This window comes from Ooceraea biroi, chromosome 5 (assembly GCF_003672135.1).
Source record: "Ooceraea biroi isolate clonal line C1 chromosome 5, Obir_v5.4, whole genome shotgun sequence".
NCBI classification, from domain to species: domain Eukaryota; kingdom Metazoa; phylum Arthropoda; class Insecta; order Hymenoptera; family Formicidae; genus Ooceraea; species Ooceraea biroi.
Genome location: NC_039510.1, coordinates 13,464,951 through 13,486,554, shown reverse-complemented (window position 1 = coordinate 13,486,554; position 21,604 = coordinate 13,464,951). Strand labels below are relative to the sequence as shown.

Sequence of the window (21,604 nt, the reverse complement as noted above, 5' to 3'; positions counted from 1 at the left end):
TGACGATTGGAAGATTTTCGTTTCTATTTCGACCTGTTGTTTCGGATAACGCGATCTAGCTGCCTGTTTTCTTCTACATTTGTATCCGATTTAATCCTTGATCGGTTTAAATTTTCCATTGCATGCGTTTGCCTGCTATGGAATGTTTCGTACAATATCATTTATTGTGGATTACTTTTCAAAATAAAAAAGAGAAGCATAAAAGAAAAAGATCATGTAGCGGAATTAACGAGCGGAGATATTTTTATCTTCGTAATACTAAAAGCAAATTAAGAGCGATTGATAACATTGTGTTATCGATAGATCGATAATTTTGAAATCTCCCAATTCGCCGCAGGTCATTAAAAGATCGTTTGTACTTGTCATGATCTGTAGATAATATGAACAAATAATATAAATAATATAAACAACAGTTTTGTCCCAGAGTTGGGAAGTAACGCGTTACTTGTAACGTCGTTACCGTTACCGTTACTATTTTTCGGTAACGATCGTTACTTTTTGCTGTCTGTAACGATAACGATAACGTAGTTACATTTTTACAGTAACGGTAACGAATTTAACCGTTACTTTTATCGTTATTTTAATTTTTATCTCTACTTAATAAATCAGCAGAATGAACGCACAGATTCCACTCAGGCAACAGCTCTTTACTTTCAGTTCTTTTTATTAGTTACTAATTAAGTTCTTTTTATTACTTATTAATTTTAGTGTTATCATTTTAAGTAAAACAATGTGCAATTATAAGTGCAAGAGTTTCGCAAAACCAATTTATTATTATTAAAATAATATATATACATATATGTATATATGAATAAAATGTTAACATATATACACAGGTGAAAAATTTGTGTTAAATTTAACAGATATTACATGTCCCAAACGGTCCACATAAATTTTTGTGTTAATTTAACATAATATGGATATGTTAAATGGTGACACTAATATTATGTTAATATTTTAACCCAAAATGAATGCAAACTGCGAAGTAATTTGAAATAAATTTTGTGTAAAATCAACATATTTTTAATGATAAAATTAACTCGAAAAAAAAGTTATTTTTACATACATCTTTACTCTTAACATAGTTTTCTGTAAATTTTAACAGATAAAACTTGTCACTAATAATACGGAACATATCTATTGTGTAAAATAAAAAATAGGTGCACAATGTGTAATTTTTACACTTGTTTTAGTTGTTTTACAAATTTAACACTTGAGTTGAATTAACACAACAGCAACATGTTAAATTAACACATGAATGTGTTAAATACTTAACACAAAAATGTTAACTGGCATATTTTTTAACAAGAAAACACAAATTTTCCAACTGTAAAAATAAAAATAATTAAATTTTTTAATCAAGTACATATTTTATTAAAATATTTTATAAAAAAGAGACGAAAAAGTAACGAATCGTTATTTTTTTAAGTAACGGTAACGATAACGAGTTACTTTTTAAAATTGGTAACGAGTAACGAAACGCGTTACTTTTTACGAAAAATAACGGTAACGGTAACGCGTTACTTTTTTGAAGTAACGTTCCCAACACTGTTTTGTCCGATCTTACAGAATGTAGACAACACGACAATTGTTTCAATACCAAAAGAAACAGCGAGTGGTGCAAATAGAAGTACTGGTATCACTTACGGCATCGACAATGTTCCATCGTGGTATCTGTGTTTATTCATGGCACTGCAGGTTTTATAATCATTTATACATTATTTGTAATAATGAATTTCACGTTATCTCTATTATATAATGTGATATACATAAAGAATACCGCGCCGAACTTGCTGATCACGCCTTGCAGGATCATTAGGAAACAAGCCCACTGTATGACTCTGCGACTACCGACTTTGGTGACTCCTGTAAGAAGATACAGAGATTATTATATTTTAATCGTATTTAATTGTATTTTTATATTTTCGTTAAACTGGTCAAGATGAAAATCAATTTCTTCTTACCTATTGTGCCGACGTTCTCACCGAAAGTGTTCGTGCCATTGCCGCTACCCCAGAGGCCGGCCAACATTGTACCCAGACCTTCCACGCCAATCCCTCGATCGATCGCATGAATCGGCGGCGGCGGTGCACCTAGAAGTTATCCCGCTAAATTTTATTGCTAAATCGAATATGTGTATGTGCACGTTCAGCTGTATTTAATATTGTTTATTGCTCAATTGAAATTTAGGAACTTAAAAGAATTATAAATAATCTCACATCGTTACTCTTCTATAGATGAAAAATTTCATCTCCACTTACCACACATTTTCGCGGTAGTCGGAAAATAACTGATGGATTCAACCGTACACGTCAGTACTCCGGCTAGCATACCGATTACGCTCGCCAATGTTACAGTGGGTACGCCCCATTGTCCAGGATACGGCACTCGGAACCAGGGTGAGTCATTTATGATCTTCAATTTACTGTCGGATCTGGCAGGATGTCCGTACGGTAGCGCATCAGTTACCGTTAATATAGTGCAGATTATCCACATGATAATTATGGTCAATAAAACCTGCGAGTTCATAATTACACGATTAAAGCTTGAAGATTACAAAAATTAAGGTAGAAATTAAATTAGAGATTTCCTTCTATCTTTGTACTTGCCGGGAAGAGCTTGAATAGTTCAAACCGAATAACGTGAAGCCCTTGGCCTTTACGATAGACTACAAGTGGAATCGGTATATTGATCATTACTTGGGAACACATCGTCAGCAGTATCATCGTTCTGGAAAGTAGTTTTTAAATTTCAGTAGGTAATCTAGCTGTATTATACGCGTAAAGTAATCAATATTATACGCGCGTATCGTTTGGATATGGATGTACAAACCCAGCCGCAATACCCCAATGCTGAGACGCGGCGGTTGCTGCGTTTTCAAACAGGGAGAGTCCGACCAGGGACACCGTCGGCACAATCGTCGATGGGGTAATATATTTCAACAAATACCCAATGATGCCTGCTCGTAAATGTTACTTTAATACATTGTACCATAAAACGAGAGAAAAGAGAAAAATAAATCTTAAGCAATTAAGATCGCGGACGCTCACCTCCAAATCCGACAATCACTTGAAATAAGGCGGAAACAGCAATGGCACCCGACAATTCTCTCATTCGGATTTGCCACAGCTCAGTCCGCTCTTCGTGGGACATCTCATTCATAATCTCCGATGCGGGGCACTGCCATTGTGGCAGATTTAATATCGCCAACGTCGGCACCAAGAAAGATATAGTGCCTCCCTGTACCAGCAGCAGTCTAATGACGAAAAAATATTTTATTACGATTAATGTTAACATCTATTTTGATATTTCTAACAATATAAGTACTATATAAAGCTTAAAATTAATGTATTGCAAACATTTATCAACATACATTGTTCCAACATTACACGCTTACCTGCATCCTATTGTAGTTTGAAAAAAGGTCACTAAACCGGTAACAAAGATCATTGTGGAAATAATGTAGCTTCTCGCGGGATCATCCTCGGCCATGCAGAGGGCTGGTGTTAGGATGAAAGGGATAGAAATGATGGCGCCAATCATGGTTAAATAATGCTGAAAATATATTTTATTCTTTATTGTATATCACATTATATAATAGAGATAACGTGAAATTCATTATTCCCGAGCCAATAGTCGGCGGCATATTCTGCATAATGTTTGGAATGATTTCCGCTTTCGGTGAGTTATTAATTAAATTCAATTCTACATGCAAAATATCTTAAGAGTAATATCTTAAAAAGAGAAAACACAAGATCTAAAATGTTTTGATAAATTTTGATATTAATCTTAAATAAATATTGTTATATTTCGTTAGACTTCACGATAAACTCTCAATTCGTGAGCACTACATCAGAGGTAGCTTGAGCGAATCGCACGCGCGACATTTCTATGGAAAAATTAAATCGTTTGATTTTTTCTTCCATTCTCTTTAACGTTTCTGCAATTCTGCCTTAGGCTTGTCGGCGTTACGATATATAAATCTCAATTCTCAGAGAAATCTATTTATCTTGGGCTTGTCCATGTTTTTTCCTCTGGTGAGTACATTCCCGAGATTAATGTATTGGGTCGTCCGGAAAGTTCGTGCCGATTTTTAATAGATGGCGTTGGAACATGTCTGAATATATCAATGTTATTGAAAACATACGATTTATATACATATGCTTAAAGGTGACATTTCAACGCATCTTTAGGAAACAAGTTTTTTGAGATAAATTGATTCGTGTCAGTTTTGTACTCTTTTGAAGATGGAAGAAAACAAAGAACATTTTAGACACTTGATGCTTTTCTATTACCGGAAAGGCAAAAATGCCTCACAAGCAACAAATTCGATATGTTCTGTTTACGGAGAAGGCGCTTTAGCTGAAAGAACCGTACGTAAGTGGTTCGCTAAGTTTAGAGCTGGTGATTTTAACCTTAAAGACCAAGAACGCTCGGGCAGACCTTCTACTACTGATGATGACCAAATCAAGACACTGATCGAGAATAACCCGCGCTACACGACACGTGAATTAGCAGAGATACTGAAAATATCGAAAACCACTGTCCACGATCATGTAGTGAAGCTTGGTTACGTAAGTCGCTATGATGTATGGGTTCCGCATAATTTGGCCGAAAAAATTTAATGGATCGCATTTCCATCTGCGACTCGCTGTACAACGTAACGAAAACGTACCATTTTTTAAGCAATTAGTGACGGGTGACGAAAAATGGATCATTTACAACAATGTAGAACGAAAAAGATCCTGGGGTAAGCGAAATGAACCAGCATTAACCACTCCGAAAGCCGGCCTTCGTCCAAAAAAAGTCATGCTCTGTGTCTGGTGGGATTGGAAAGGAATCCTATATTATGAGCTCCTACCACACAACCAAACGATAAATGCAGATAAGTACTGCTCGCAACTGGACGAATTAAAGACAGCGATTCAGGAAAAACGTCCAGAATTAGCTAATAGGAAGGGCGTCGTGTTCCATCAGGACAATGCCAGACCTCATGTTTCTTTGACTACCCGACAAAAATTGTTGAAGTTTGGCTGGGATGTGCTACCTCACCCACCGTATTCACCAGACATTGCACCTTCAGACTTTCACTTATTTAGGTCTTTGCAAAATTCTCTTAGCGGCAAGAACTTCAACTCTTTGATCGACATAAAAAACCACCTTGAGGAGTTTTTCGCCGAGAAACCTAAGAAGTTCTGAGAGAATGGAATCTTCCAGTTGCGTGAAAGATGGACAAAGGTTGTGAAACAAAACGGTGCATACATAAGTCAATAAATATTTATCGACATAAAAAAATGTTACCTTTGAATTTTCCTTCAAAATCGGCATGAACTTTCCGGACGACCCAATATAATATGTACATGACTGGGGATACTCTATTATAACTATCTATTCATTTGATCTGTCGTCGTGAGCACGCAAGAGACTTTTGTCCTTCTTTCAGGTTCTGTCAAAGTGGATGATCAATAATCCGCACGCAATACAAACGGGATACCCTATATTAGACAGCGTCTTGCAGTACTACTATCCTAGTTGGCGGTATATTGGGCTTCGTCCTGGATCACGTCATTCCAGGTATTAAATCTTGGCAATAATAGCTGAATGCTTACTGATTGATTTGTTCAAAATCAAGGTAACTCGAAGGATCGTGGATTGGATGCTTGGGCGAAGGAGATGGAATTGACTGACAGTAAATCTGAAAAAACAACTGATGGAGTAACCGACGGTGACGAATATGTTTGGAATACCTTCGACTTTCCGTTCGGAATGAATTTAATGAGGAGGTATATCATTATATCGCCTGTAATTATATTATATACACTTTCGCTCGGATAACAATGAGTGTTTTTCAGGTGGAAATGGACATCCTACGTGCCGTTTTTACCAACATCCAAGAGATCATAAAGGTATCACAGCATCAATAATGGAATAACTCGACTACCTCTCGCCTAAGTGTACCTGTTGATCGTAAAACATCGATGCAACGGAAAATGTGTCGTAAAACATCGATATGACAGAGAATATACATGAGAAAAAAGTACAGATGACATTATACTAAAAGATTAGTGTGATGTAAAATTCTGAATTCGAATTTTAATTTTAATTTTATACTTTGCTACTTTGTTACGTTGCTGTAAAGAATTCCATAAACAGAGACTTTGCATAAAATATAGATAAATATCGTTACTAGACTCTAAGGATACGAAAGATTCATGTAAATATATCGATTTTAATACAAAGAAGTTAAGTAACTTATATGTAAGTTATGTATATTGTAAAAATAAAATTATTAATGTCTTTTTAAAGAAATTATAACAATCAGTGGCGCAAATATGTGATACTTTTTAACATACAGAAAGTACTTTTAGATATAAATTTAGATTTCTCAGTAATAAGTATTATAATAAATAACATAAATCTGTGTCAGCAAATGAATAAAGTAATAAATTTTTTCAATTGTATCAACTGTAGAAATCTTGCTCCTAATGATGGAGTTCTCGCTACTCTCACAAGTTCTTCAGCGGCGCTGTACAACGTAAATTGGCGGTTAACCGGTGGCGGTGGTCAACAACGTTACTACTGGTTGCAAAGATGAATCACGTCATGTATGACAAGTAATAATAAAGAATATCATTTATCACACAATTTTATTTTTCACAATTAACTTGGATTAAGAGAACCCTAAATAATGGCAGCTTCTACCGACGTCGCTACGGTACGTTCTACACTTGTTCATTGATTTCCGTGTAATAAAATGAACGTAGCTTTGCATCTCACGGTTTTAACAAAATACAACCTCTCCGAAAATGCAGAGTGTTTTTGATCTCTAAACATAAGTATAATCAATTGACAAGTATTATAATACGCAAATCACACCGCAGATTTAATACATTAAGGAGACAAATTTTATGATAATTGTAATATATTAGTATATTTGTTAGCTTGCAATTTATTATTTTATATCAGTGCGTTTATACTTTGCGGTGTACAAGAAAATGCATGTCACGTCAGACAAGTGTGGGAGACCTTACTTTACTGCGACCTATCAATTTTCAGATCAGAGCGCAAAGATATTTAAATGAACCATTGGTGGAACGATGCAGAGATCTGGCCATTCTGATAGACGAGTCCAGTACCACTGAACTGCAACATGTCTTCCCTCTGCTGATAGACTCCTTGTTTGGAATAGTGGACAACATTGGATGGGGCCTACACTTAATTACGCTGAGGAAAAATCCTCTGGAATATGAAGCACTGTGCCATTTTCTCAGTCCGCAAGGGCCAATGTTCTCATTGTGCTATAAATTGCTCCCAGATTGTTACTTAAAATACAACTTTCCAGTGTCATATCTTCCGGTATGTCTAAAAATTAAATTGATACTTTGTATTTGTAATGCTCTGTGTTTCTATGAAAGGGAATGCATTAATGTTGCTCATTACAGTCGAAGATACGTTCCATGCTGGAGGAGGCTGTAATATCACCATTTTATCTAGATAAAATTAAGGACGATCAAGGAACGCGTGTTCCGTCAGCTTTATCTATGAGTATCCTTTGTTACAAATTATGTAACTATATCGCACGCAGTTAGGTTTGCTTATCAACACGAAACGTTCCTTAATGAAGCACATATCCCTTCGAATATTATATTTTTCACTTTGCGTATCATCTGTGCAATCCCTGGCTGCAACTTCAGCAGCAGGAGAACGTGTGGATGAATTGGGAAACGGTTTATGTTCAATTAGCGCATTGTTACTTGTACCACTTTCTTCCGCGAGACAATTCGACAGTCCTACCGATGATCGGGCCGTACATAAAGAAAACTCCGCCCAGAAAATTGACTCAGTCGCCAGAATTCAGAAGGTAAACGCGGAAACTTGACGCGTGCAATTACAGGATTAATTAGTCCGCGACAAGTGCATTCATATTTGCGTCTTCAATTCCAATCAGAGATTGTCACAGATTGCAAACACCGAGACTCCTGAGAACGTCGATATTATCGCCAGGCTCGAGTCCTGCGACAGGTGTGCCACAGCAGCAGTGCTTGCCGCAAGTGTGGCGAAGCGAGACCGTGGTGCAGGTCTTCCTCGATTTTTGGTTGGAGTATACGGAGGAGCAAGTGGGCACCTCACAATGCTCGTCTTATCTGCCTACGATACCGCGACGAGTAAGTCTTTCTCCGCAAAGTCAAATATACGTAAGATAGAGTACAAATCTTTTATGAATGCAGAAACGATTTCTATCATTTCGAAAGTACTTCTTCTATTATTTAATTGCAACCTGTAATTGTTTTCAGCAAAGTATACATTCCGGGGAACATATAAGGCTCGTGAGGGCGTTCATAAAAACGCTGCACGAATTTACAAACAGCGCTACGGGTGACAAGAGCGCAATGGACGAACTGAAGAGGTAGCGAGATATTTATAAAGTATAATTTCTTATGTTGCTTTTCCCTTTGCTAATTCACCTTCTAATGTCATTTTCTTCTTTTATTTATGCACCAGAATAATTCTTCCTTCGGTTCAAGGAAAGATATATACATTTCTGCGGAAGGCGATATATCACTGGCCATTGGATAGCTCCTTTAGACTAATATTGGAAGCCTGGTTGAGCTTTATTCAACCATGGAGATACATCCCAGGAGTAACGTACACTAAAGAGGGGTACGCAAACATATTTCCGGCACTTTCAAATTGTCACAGCTAACGGTATTTTAATTTGAATTCTTTCAGCAAAGCGGAGGCAGAGGAAGAAAGGGGAAAGATTCATGAGCCCGGCAGATGGATCTCTTTCGTTGCTAATAATCTATTAGCGTATACGGCTATATTTCAGCAATTATTGCCGCGGTTCATGAGGACCGACTTGGTAGCACCCAAGAATGCGTTAATGCTATTCAGAGTTACAAAAGTACTGGTTTTCATTCAGCGCACCATTTTTATCTTGCGAGCTTAAAACTACATTTGTACGTATTCTTTATTTCACAGGTATTCTCGCAACCACACTTAGCGAGGATGATCTGCGAAGTGGAGAGTTGCATGGACGACGTAGGCTTAAGCAAAGGTCGACTAACTACTAATCAATGGACGTCGATCGTCAGGCAGCAAATTCTTGAACTAGAGGGTCCAACGTATCAATACGTGCCAATATTTTCGTCAGCCATTACTTCCCAGGTATTTCTCATTTTTCGCACATCCATCATCGATTGCTACTTTTCATTAGTAAACTGATTCTTTGGATTTGCGTTTTCAGATTGTGTGGTTTTTGAGTACCATTAAGCAAGCGCATCTAACGGCAACTAGTTTGGTCGAAGCTTTGGAGACTAGAAGAAGAGGGAAACACTTCTTGCTGTCTCTATGGGAATTCTTTAATTGCGAGGACTATTCTTCGGACGACATCAACATAGAGGAACGGCGACGCGTGCCTGTACTTTTAGCTACCGCCCAGCAACAACTGATAGACATATTTCAGGTAGATTTCTCTCTCTCTATCTGCATCGAGTCAAGTTGGAACCACTATGCATGTATAACAATGTATCGTACTGTCGCAGATCAAGCTCGAGGACATTCCACAAGTCGCTATAGTAGCGGATCAAGAATATCACGACAGCATTCTCTCAACTTCTTTCTGTCACCAATCGCAGGTGCGCGATTAGAGTAATAACTCTGTTATCGACCGAAACGGGTTTTCAAGTTTTCACTTGACTAACTGATGCGATCGTTCTCTTCAGATGGAGTCGAGCTTCGACTCGAGCAGACCGGGTACTTTCGTACCGTTGCAGGAGGGCAGACAAACGTGCCGCTACATCGAGTACATGGGCGATCCGGAGCTACAGCCAGTACGGACGAACGAGTGCGCCTTTCTTGTCCGGAACTTTTACAAGCTATGCTGCTACGTTAATCTCAAGGTAAGCCTCGTTCACTAAACTACGTATTGTTACCTTTCGATTCGATGAGCCCCCCGTGATTTGCTTGCAGTATCGACATGAGATAACGGCGCTGTACAACAAACGAAGCTTCTTCGGCAGCGTTTGCCGGCAATTAGTCACCCCGCCTACTACGGTCGTGAAATTACCCAAACGGACGCCGAGCGGATTTACCAGCGGCTACGAAGAGCGGCTGCCGCCTCGATTGAGCTTACGGCCTTTGGCCAGTTACACTTTCCTCGCGAGCATGTTATTCGGGATATTCCTTGCGTGGTGCGCCAAGTACGTAATTCCATTATTTCTCTGCGACTCGAATGTCTCTCGCGATCCGTGCAAAGTGCAAATTACTCAGAAAGCACCGCTTTACGATACGTTAAAATTACTTTCTCTTGCAGTTACGGACCCTTCACGTTTCTGGGACTTGCTTCTTGGATATGGATCATGTACGTGCTCATACGTGCAGCACTGTATCATTGCTTCCCATCGGACGCAAATACGTTCAGACCGAATCCAGGTGTGTTTCCCGTTAGTCGATGATACTCTCGGCTCTCACGGACGACGCTTAAGCTACAATCCTGCGGATAACACTGATAGCATATTGTATATTCGCGAATAATGAGTAACAGTTTTGAAGAATGTACATCTTTGAGGAATGTAAGTTTACCAATATATATTTTATATATGTGCATTGTATTATTTATAATGTATAATGGCCGCGAGACGTTCGCGTTTGCTACAAACACGACCAAAATACAACGCATCGAACGTAACGTGTGGAAAGTGCGTTGTAATTGTCCCTTTCTCCCTCACTCTCTTTGCCAGATATAATAAAGATCAATTAGATCCCCCTTCTTTCGTCGCGTGAGGAAAGAGAAGTCATTTCATCATATGAGGTATATTAAACTTCATTATGTTATTTCCACTGCGGAAACACGCGATAAACAGCGCAGTGCGATATCTGCCCGCGCAACATTTACACGTGTGACGATATTAATTATTTATAATCAATCACTTTGTGTGCATAGAAACGAGAAACGCGGAAACAAGTATCGTCGCGAGCCGCTCTTCAGCAGTGGCAAGAAGGCTTAATTAACATGATGCGTACAGCAGAAAAATGAGCCCGCGCCTCATTAAGCAAATTGAATCCGAAAACTGATGCGAATCGCCGATCGATGAAGCATCCGTAAAGAGAATTGGCAAAGGTAATAAAGGTCTTCGTGCGCAAATCGACGCAATGCGCGAGATGCAACCGCGCATACAATCGATTCAATTGATCATTTAAAAAGAACTCGCCGTGCTCGAGCCAGTCGCATCAGAAGTGAAATTAAAAAGATTCTTAGTAATCTGCACTAATTAGATCTTCCTAATAATAATAAAAACTTATGGAACAAGCATAAATGAGCAAATTTTTTAAGAATACATTTTTCCTGCATCTCATTATTAATATCACGAAAAATATCCAGAGTACTGCAAAATCAATTTTTGAACAAGATTTTAAAATCAAAAACTAATTTCCCTATTTTTTCAAGGATTAAGAACTCAATCTTCGTAAAACAATTTTTATTTATTTCCTTCTTCCGTAATCAGCGATTTCTTTCATTAATGATAAATAAATGCTGAAATTATTTGCAAAAGTTTCTGAGAGAAGCAATATGTTGCGCGTTTAATTAATAAATTTTCGCGTCACGCGCGACTTTTGCGGCGGAAGTAAAAATCACAAAACACCCGCGCGTGTTTGTCGCACCCGAGGAGGGATGCTCTTAATTGGATCTTTTTAAGAGATCGCCGTGGTACGCGTCTTCACCAGCGTCTCGACCTCCTGCACGCGTCTCCACCAGGTGCTCTTAGATGAGGAAAAACGGCGGTCTTTATCACTTCCGCGATAAATAAAGCTCGCATTACTGCCTACCTACGCCGGCCACGCTGTCTTCGCTTCGTTAAGTCTCCGCATGCTCAAACATTTTTACGAGCACCGCTCGTAAATTCGGCTGTGTTTACTAGCACAATTTTTAAGAGTCGGTTAAAGTTGTTCCTCGTATTTGATTTCAAATTGATACGGTGGGCGGAATCGGACGCATAGTATAACTGGACGTCAACCATCTATATAGCGGTAAACATCTATCCTCATGCGAGATACCGTGCGGACACATAACAATATTAAGTGAAACATTATAATTATCCGAAAATATACAGTATCATGATAAAGAGCAAGGTCAGCTGTGAACAAGCCAAATACCGGCATGGGTTAGGCATATATTAAGGAGTGGCACTCCTTTTGTCTTTTATTAATGAATCTGAGGAACGTAAATGCTATAATTGCGTAAATCTTTATTAAATTAAATAGTTGATCCATAAAAAAATGTTATGCGTATTTTTATAATGAAACGAGCAACATGTAATATATATCTCTTAGTCAATGTTAGATATTGCACTTTTATCACAGCTTATTTGTATTTTATCGACTAGCTTATCTTATTTATATTGAAAATTGATCATGACGAACATGTGTGCATAGTAGGCACATAGATAGATATAATATCGTCCGATACAACAAGCATTTGCAAGAGTCAACAGAAACAAAAAAAATAATAGGAATTTCTATTAATTGCAGCGTGCGTTTATATCTGCAATAATTTTTTCATCAGTTTTTGATTTGCACATTTGCCCCGCTTTGCCAGCAAACAGTTGGCGATGGAACTGACGATCGCAAGCACGGTACTGGATTTAAACCCACCATCCGGCGACGCATTAGTCGTATTAAACCATTAGATACTCGGTTGTATGTTGCAGGGTGTGTTTACATGGTCGGTGTAACACGAACACGACCCATTTTCGATTTAGATCGCGTTGGCGCGCTCATCGAGATACTCGTGGCATCGCGCCGCGATAGGAAGAGCGAGAGAGAGAGAGGAGTCATTTAGCTCCGCAGCGCAATTAGAGATCCTTTATGCAATGTCAAGCGCTCCGTTATAAGCCAGTTACGGACAATGAGTAGGTACGAATTACCACGAATGGACTCGTTCACTGTTCGTTAAAGCCATCGGCGGGAACAAGTGCAAGTCCGTGCGGCTTTCCGCTGCTTTCTCGGATGCCACGTGCCGGTAACGACATCGCTTTCGTCCGTAACGCATCGCACGAGCCACCGCGACTGCGATTTCTCGCGCAGAAGTGGCCCAGAGAAGTGCACCTAAAATGTAAAAAGTAACTTGGTAAATATAATATTAATAAATACACGCACGCATGCACGTGTAACGACTGAAATAATAAAAGAAAAAATTAATTAAAAATTTCATGATGAAAATTAATTTAAAACTTAATGATGAAAATTAATTTAAAACTTAAAATGAATTGCAGTAGAATCCGCGGGTTGTCGTAATATATTGTACTTCGTTTCGCGTCCCGCAAGCAAAACTATGGAAACCGCAAGCGAAACGGAGGCCCGCGGCTTGTTCATATCCGCGTCGTCTGCCAATGGAACATGCCTCTTCGCCACCGTCGCGGTGATATTGTGTTTCAAATATATTACAGTACTTCGAATAAAACGCTCGCGCTCTCGCGTATGCGTTTACAGCACAGGATGTACTAGGTGTGCATAATAGATGTGCATATTGCGCGCACGGACGCGTCCGGTGTCCGGGAAACTCGTCACCCTCTCGAAAGCGAGAGCGAAGAGTGTGCGAACTCATTTGTCTACTTGGCCTTTACAGTAATTCTATCCTATCTTATCGATGTCTAACGATGGCCCGCGACAATAACGAGTACTCTGCTATTCTTCGTCAAACTGTCGGGCCACCGGATGACGGAAGACACCCTGACGACGCGCGGTGAAATAGCCGTTACCACTCGTTACGCACGCACGATGGTGCTTGCTAATTACGGTCGCTGACCGACCTGTATCACCCGCACCACCTTTGACTTTTGCACGAACATGCGTTATCCTGGTACCGCGCGAGAGGGATTTTATGAATCAAATACCCAAGTAGCAAAGTGACGTTAGAAGATGACGCAGTGACGTCATTGCTACTTCGGTACCGATGCGATTTTCCGTGATGATATGATATCGCGATTACTTTCGATCGTGATAATCCGTTTCGTAGTTAAGTGTTATTATAGCCACGTACAACCGCAAGGCACGGAGAACATGAAGAATAAATAAAAAAGAGAATATTTAGTATTTTTAATATTTGCTATTCTATTGGCATTGTTACCTGAGAGGTAACGCTTGTCACGTTGTCTAAAACGAGTTATGCGATAGAATATTTCCGCGTTATCTCGATTACTGGAAAATATAATGTTACATTAAATCGTCATGCGTTTCGTGATTTTCCTAACAAGTATCTCCGTTTCAAGAAATTGGAACGCATGGCCTACGTACCGCGGAATTACTGCCGTAGATCAGGGAACCGAATCGAGTGCAGACTGCCGAAGAAGCATTCACTAAGCTGGCAACGCGCTGACCACCGAAAGCCCCAGACTTTTATAAAAATCTATGCCAAAATCCGTTCATTTTGCAGAGTGATTGGAAGCGGCGTGGTGCAGACATAAGATTCATGTGCATGCATAACTGCATCTTACTCGGCGAGCTGCCGAGCGCGCAATTGAACGCGAGCGGCAAAATGAGTTTTTTGAGTTTGACGTTTTGACAACGGAGGCGGAAGGAGGAACACGGAGGAGAGACGACCGGCTGGAGGTACCACCTCCACCTCCGCCGTGTGTTCTCCGCTGTCACGAGGAGCATCTCAGTTACGCGCCACGGGGTTGAGAAGGCGGACGTGTTCATTCGGCGTTCCGGCCCGACGCTTTTACGTGCGTGCGAGAGAAAAAAAAACAACAAGCAAAACAAACCCACCCGTCGAATCCGCGCGCCTGCGTTCGGGCTAATTAATATTTGCGCGCCATTATCGACTCGATCGATCGATCTATCGTTATCGCCGCCGCGGTCGTTGTAACCTTTCCCGCCCATTCGGCGACGCGCGCGTCGCGAGTGACGCAGAAAACGGAAAAGACGCGTATTACGGTAATAAATTAGGGTATTAGGGTAACGAAAGACGCGTAACAGGGTCGTTAAAATTGCGATCGTGCGTAACATAGCATAACCATTAATCATGACATCGAAATTGACGCGCGGCGATCTTCGATCCTTGACCGAAGAGAATCGCAGCGATTAATTAACCGCGGTGCCTCCGTGTCTTCGTGTCGCTATTGATTTATCGGGACGATGAATCGGCATGTATAAGAGTAACAACAACGGCGAGACGCGCGCACGTCGCGAAGGCGAGTGCGACACGCGAGCCGACCAAGTGCGAAACGAAGTCGGGCTCTTCGTTTTGCCGCGTGATGACTCGGCACGTCCGCAGATTCGCGTGACACGCGTAGCACAGCCCTATTAGACGATATCGCACGGAAATCCGTCTTACGCGCCCGCGTCGAACTCGCCGCTGCGCGCGTAATGGACGAAAAACACCGCGAGCGTGTTTAACGCGCATCACGCAACGAGCAAGCGACCGATCAATCGTCGATTCGTCCGTTCGTTCCCTGAGATGCAAGCGAAAGCGATTGACTCGGACACGTGTGAGATTGAGAGGATGCGAGAGAGTGGTCGTTAAGAATATTGGGGAACGACGAAGGTCTCGACCGTTTGGCTGAAGCTGAAGAGAGGAGCGAGCGCGGAAACGCGACTCAGGACGCGGAAACGGGGAAAGTTTTACGCACGGAACTGGTAGCGGATCGTTCCGATACAGAGTCGAGATAGGAAGGTATCGGTATTGCAATTTGTGACGATTGGGACAACTGGGGGAGGGACGATAGCGACGCGTACCGAGATAACTCTCACTCCGGAGTGCTTCCCGATGGTAAATTTCATGAAGGTTGCGGAACGCTATCGTTCTACTGAACTGAACGAGCAGCTGACATCATCATCCCCCTCGTATCATCTGCTTTCAATATCTGGTCTGGCATTGATCAGCTCCGCGACTTCGACGGCTCTTCTTCAGCGAGCGGAGCGATTTCAGTTGCCTGACGGGCAACTGCACGAGAATAGAACACACGAATTTAGAACACGGAGATAGAGCGTGGGAATTTATCTAAGAAATTTCGTAGACATTCTCTTTCGACACCGGAGCGATGGGAGTCACGTGCCACGCCAACGCGTTCGTCCGCGTTCCTGTTTAAGACGCAACCGGTCGGGAAGAGGGAGAGCGGGTCGCGAGGTGTTTCAGGGATATCGGGAGTCCTCGAGGAAGCGATGATTGCACACAAAATCGGCGGAAGGCATCGCGATGCCGCGTTCGTCCCGACGTCACGATTGCCTCGATCGATCGCGATAGAATGGCGCGCTTCGTGATCGGGAGGTAACATCGACGACAATCGGGCACTGCGTCGTCCGCGTCTTGCATCGTCGACGACGGCCAATAGGAAACCCGAGTCTTCGTCCCGAGCCGACGGTCGCGATGGGATTTCCGTTGAACGCGACCGAGCCGTACGACTACCAGGATCAGAACTCCGTCCCGACGAACGCGTCGTCCGTGGTCGCGGAGCTGGACGTGCCGTACACCGTCTGCGAGACCCTGGTGGCGATCTGCGCCGTGTTCGGCAACGGCCTGGTGATCATCGTCTTCGGCAAGGAGCGTCGGCTACGCAGACGCACCAACTATTACATCGTCTCGCTGGCCGCGGCCGATCTCCTGGTCGGACTGTTCGCGATCCCCTTCGCGATCCTCGCGAACATCGGCCTGCCGACGAACTTGCACGCCTGTCTCTTCACCACGTCACTCCTCGTGGTCCTGTGCACCATCAGCATCTTCTGCCTGGTGGCGGTGTCCGTCGATCGTTATTGGGCGATACTGCATCCCATGGGATACTCACGTACCATGCGCACCAAAACTGCCATAGGTAAGGGACCGTCCATCGTCCTCGGCCGGCTGTCGTTCTCAGCCTTAATTTGATACTCGATACTTGCGGGCGCCTCGTGTCGCCAGATTAATGGCGAGCGATCCGCCGCGCGGATCCGCGTTTCCCGCTGCGAAAGAAACTTGAACGATGCGGCGGGAACCCGATCGCGGCGTAACGATTACGCGAATGATTTCATTTTTCTTCGCCGCATACTGTTGCATACGCGGTGACAGAGATGCTCCTCGGTACGGGCAGTTCAAGTTAAACGAGTTGACCCCTAGCAATTTATAAGTATCTGATTTTCTCGATCGCACGCGTCGAGTTTTTATATATAAGTAGAGACAGTAAAGAAGGAAAAAAAGTAAAAATTTAGTACAAACTTGATCAAGTCTAAGCGTCATTAACGTAATCGACATTAAGCTAGCGATACTTGAATAGTTTTTAAAACTTCATTGATGCGATTGAAGCGTGTGTCTGACAAGAGTGACTCTCTGGAACACTCAAGTAACAGAAATTAAAGACTAGGCACCTGTTAGCATTTGGTTCAATTGAGACTTATTTAGTTAAGAGCCAGTCACAAAGAAAGCTCTAGGCTGGATCTTTAGGCATGTAATTATAGCTCGAGTTGACGGACGTTGATGAAAAGGACAAGAGGACCCGTGAGGATAACCACGCTGTGACTTATCCTACACCCATGTTCCGGCACGTGGCTAGATATAAGGATGCTGATGTGCCGAGCACAGTGATTACATTGTTCGCATAATCCGTGATTCGTGCCATGCTCATCGTAAATCGCGTTGCGTGACGTCACGCTGAGTTCTTAAGTGTCTGCCGCACGCACATGTGCTGGTTGCTACATACGAAAAAGTTACAAAATGATGTATCGAGATCTTTGCATGTTCTGTCCGCCCCGGAAGTCTACTCTATAGTTATAGTTGGAGAATTCTCGAGATCGATAGGCGTGTTGAAATTTCTTTCGCGGCAGTTTGTGAATGAAAATGAACGTTACTGCTCAAGAAAATTTAATTTGTTCAATTTACGTTAGATCAATATATAATTAATTTGATTTAATTTAATTTAATCAACACAATCTAAATAATAAATTGAAATTTAAATTTAAGCGCAAGGTATCTTACAAATTTCAAATGCAATTCTGAAATCTTACAAGAAATCTCGAAACAATTTAAATTGCCTTGCTAGCTTTAGCTTGGGGATGAAAAAAATGCGAAGATTTTTCGTACATTTTTTATCATTCTAACCGATAAAATTCCGGGCTATCTTTTCCCACATGCTGTAATCGATAACGCACATTTCCCAGCGGAGCTTTCCGCGAATAACGAACGAATCGATAAGGAACCGCGTATCTCTATCTATCGCACGCATAAAAATTGCAGGAGAGAATGAAGCCGGCGTTAATCGCGATGAATGGCCGATGGCTGATAACGAACGCGAACGCGGAGCGAGTCATTATTCGAATCAACTACGCGTGCTCGACGCGACGACGCGACGCGACGCGCCGACGGATGGCGGCGTCGATTCATTGACTGGATTAATCGCGACAAGATTCATGAAAAGCCATGCACGCGTGAATCGCGGTGCGGAATTAAACGTGGGACGAACTCGGCTCTTTTTCAGGTATAATATGCGCGTGCTGGGTAGCGGGTACTCTGGTGGGCTTCTTACCGCTGTTCGGATGGAATGCCGGCGAGCCGAGCGATCACAGATGCCTCTTCACGCAGGTGATGGATTACAACTATCTTGTGTTCCTGTACTTCGCCACGATCATCTTCCCCGCCCTGCTGATCGCAGCGTTCTACGCCCACATATACCGAGTGATCGTAAAGCAGGTCAGTCGCACGCAAAGAAAGAGCCTGCAAAGCACCGAGCGACGGCAACGAGCGCGCGACACGAAAAATAGCCAAAATGTGTAACGGATACAACGATTGTAGCTACAGCAAATCGTCACGATGGATCCCAACGGCGGCGGTGCTGGCAACGTCCGCCGTATCACCGGCCTGCATCTCGGCGCTCATCAGACGTCCGGGACAATGCTGCGCGTCCTCGGCGCGGCGCGCAAGCGGGAGGTCAAGGCCACGCAGAATCTCTCGCGCATCGTCCTCTTCTTCATCGTCTGCTGGTTCCCGCTGTACACGATAAACTGCGTGATGGCATTTTGCCCCAAGTGCGAGGTGAACGACTTCCTTTTGAAGTTCTGCATCATCCTCTCGCACATCAACTCGGTCGGCAATCCGCTCCTCTATGCCTATCACCTCAAGGACTTCCGCGCCGCGCTCAAGAACTTTACCTGGCGGCTGCTGTTTCCGCACAGCGACGTGAAGGCCAGCGTGATCAGTGTGATCCACGAGCGCGGTTCCCTTGCCGGGTCGCAGAGGCTTCAGCAGCAATTCAGTGGTCTTCAGCAGTCGAGGAGCCAAAGGACGAGTTTGCTCCGTCAGGTTGGCGTTGATTCCTTTATTCTTCGCTGCACTTTCACTGCTTCACTCACATTAGATTCTGGATAGGGTAGGATGAGATGTTGAGAATTCTTTGATTGTACAAGATTAATTTCAAACTAGATGATCATAATTGCGACTCACTAAACATGACGCTCGTTGGATTGAGCATTGCAGGTGATCGGCGATGCCAGGAAGACAGGTGGGTATCCCGAGAGGCGCGTCTCATCACTACGCGACAGGGAGACACGCCAGAACGTCGCGGAGCCATCGATAAACGTCAATACTACGGCTCTAATCAGCAATTCCGCACCAGCCAATGAACGACTGATCGGAGAGCTAGCTAACGACGTCGATCGTAACGACGTGATTGAGCGTGACACCGCTTCTCCGATGGAGTTAAAGACGTACAAATCGCTGGCGCCGCTCTTGCCCGCTGAGGAGGACTGCGTCGAGGAGACACCGCCCGCGTCCATCTTCGTGATAGAGGCTGATGTGGTAAATCATACCGCTCCCGGTCGTCTTCGACAAGTTTTGCGCGTTTCGCTCGATGAAGAGTCGCGAGATAGAGTCGACGTAGTAACCGGATAACTGGAAGAGAAAGAGAGAGAGAATAATCATATCAAATCGTGTACGATTACGATAGTAAGGAGAAAACTTGAAACTCTCTGTGCGCGATTTTTATTATTAAAATGCATATATTCCGATAAATTTATTTTATATATTATTGATTAAATGTGTCATGTAACATGTGCAAGTAAAACAACGCGTTATTTAAAGTGTTATTATTAATGATACTCTAGAAACTTTAAAAAGACGGAAGCATAAAGTGATAAATAGAGCAACAATCATTTAATTCGTTATTTGTAATTAAACATTGTAAATAAAAAAAAGAATAGGATAAATTAAGGTAAATACTAAAAACTTGGATGAAGATACATGAGAAAAGAGTGCTAATTAAATCAGTGATGAGGCACTAGTTTTTCAATGACGAGTTATTTTATATGAAGCTAATGACGAGGCAGAATTTCCAAGTGATTGAGTATCGAGAGAAACGGTATGCTTTTAATGTATAATAGAAAAGTGCACATTCGTGATCGTGTCTATTACATATCGCTCAAAGTGGAACACTTGATTATACATTGTGTAATTCCTGGTTTTCCCTCGCACTCTCTACATGCGCAATTGCTGTACATATAGTGTGTGTGTCTGTGTGTGTGTGTGTGTGACTGATATATTTTGAACTTATTAGAGTGATTTATATCATAACAAATATCAGAATATAAATAATATTTTAGCTGCGCTCCTTGTTAAAAGATAATCAATTTTACTGAATTGCACTCTGAAGAGTAGAAAGCAAGATCTCAATACTTTTAATCGGTTTCTCAAATACACACCTCTCTCCCTTCTCGAAGCATGATCTAGCAAAAATTTGTTATTGATAAAATTGCGGTCTAATAATATGTTTTCTAACTATATAATTAATGAGTGTCATGTAAATAAGTGTTTAGAAGTTTGACGAATTTTATACTCATAATCTGTATTTATCCATGAGCTATTTATTTAGCGATTACGTGCGATCTCAATCATCTTGACGATCACTCATGCCATCTTAGACACTGCGTATCTAAACTATAAAACTATTTAAAATTTTTTAATTTTTAACTATTTAAATTATATAAAATTATTTATTTTTTTTACTTCCAAATATTACACTTTGAAGTTGAAGTTGAACTGGACATGTTACTCCAAAGAGCGGAAAGAATCGCTGCGAAATGAAACGAAAATAATAATAGCGCAAACAAAAGAATGTAGAAATACTCATCCATTGTTTCGTAACTATGACTTTGTTTTTTTACGACTCCGTCAAGCAATCTTGGCATAACATAGTCTCTCGACGTGATTGCAATGTAACTTGTCGCGATGAAACTAATTAAAGTAATCAAAAAGCATGATTTCTATGCCTGCTTCTATTACTTACGAAACAATGACGTACGATTACAATATTTCTACATACTTCCTTTGAAGCTTATTGTATTTTACAATTTAAAATGCAACATTCGAAACTCGAAAATTTTGAATACTTTTATAGTTACATTTAACGCAGTGTAATGTAAGCCATGAACTAATCTAAATCTCGCCATTTCATTGTAATAATTGTACAAATAACAAATGTCCGAAAAGTTACGTGCAAGAGCACATGTGGGGTGCTACTAAATAGTGCTGTATAAACACTTTGCGTATCGGTGTTACAAGTGATGTCAGTGTTAATAAAGCTTTGCACGTGTAATCTGTACATACTGTCTATGTATGCGCGCGTACATACATGCTGTGTCTGTT

General features: G+C 41.6%; 3 protein-coding genes and 1 pseudogene across 5 annotated transcripts; 3 read left to right on the top strand and 1 right to left on the bottom strand.

Moving 5' to 3' along the window:
* Nucleotides 1-1,660: 1,660 nt before the first annotated feature.
* LOC105280976 (solute carrier family 23 member 2) lies at nt 1,661-18,628 on the bottom strand. The gene is made up of 9 exons (XM_011341862.3): nt 18,495-18,628; nt 12,927-13,107; nt 3,398-3,555; nt 3,051-3,256; nt 2,833-2,959; nt 2,610-2,730; nt 2,262-2,517; nt 1,965-2,093; nt 1,661-1,866 (listed from the first exon to the last, which is right to left on the bottom strand). Exons 3-9 carry the CDS (start codon nt 3,541-3,543, stop codon nt 1,712-1,714), a joined length of 1,140 nt encoding a protein of 379 aa, XP_011340164.2. The 5' UTR covers nt 3,544-3,555; nt 12,927-13,107; nt 18,495-18,628; the 3' UTR covers nt 1,661-1,711.
* On the top strand, nt 3,657-6,301 carry LOC105280975 (annotated as a pseudogene).
* On the top strand, nt 6,552-10,694 carry LOC105280974 (sphingomyelin phosphodiesterase 4). Its single transcript, XM_011341861.3, has 14 exons — nt 6,552-6,715; nt 7,057-7,356; nt 7,443-7,545; nt 7,630-7,861; nt 7,949-8,165; nt 8,295-8,407; nt 8,503-8,661; nt 8,731-8,905; nt 8,983-9,168; nt 9,248-9,466; nt 9,546-9,638; nt 9,726-9,902; nt 9,973-10,202; nt 10,316-10,694. The coding sequence occupies exons 1-14, from the start codon at nt 6,689-6,691 to the stop codon at nt 10,455-10,457; spliced, it is 2,373 nt and encodes a 790-aa protein (XP_011340163.1). The 5' UTR covers nt 6,552-6,688; the 3' UTR covers nt 10,458-10,694.
* On the top strand, nt 14,618-21,560 carry LOC105280973 (adenosine receptor A2b). Of its 3 annotated transcripts, XM_020032262.2 has the most exons (5): nt 14,626-14,937; nt 16,020-16,811; nt 18,447-18,658; nt 18,761-19,267; nt 19,442-21,560. In XM_020032262.2, exons 2-5 carry the CDS (start codon nt 16,370-16,372, stop codon nt 19,853-19,855), a joined length of 1,575 nt encoding a protein of 524 aa, XP_019887821.1. In that variant the 5' UTR covers nt 14,626-14,937; nt 16,020-16,369; the 3' UTR covers nt 19,856-21,560. The 3 variants fall into 3 exon arrangements, with proteins under 3 accessions (XP_011340162.1, XP_019887821.1, XP_011340161.1); XM_011341860.3 differs by having other exon boundaries at nt 14,618-16,811; nt 18,767-19,267; XM_011341859.3 differs by having other exon boundaries at nt 14,626-16,811.
* The last annotated feature ends 44 nt before the right edge of the window (nt 21,561-21,604 follow it).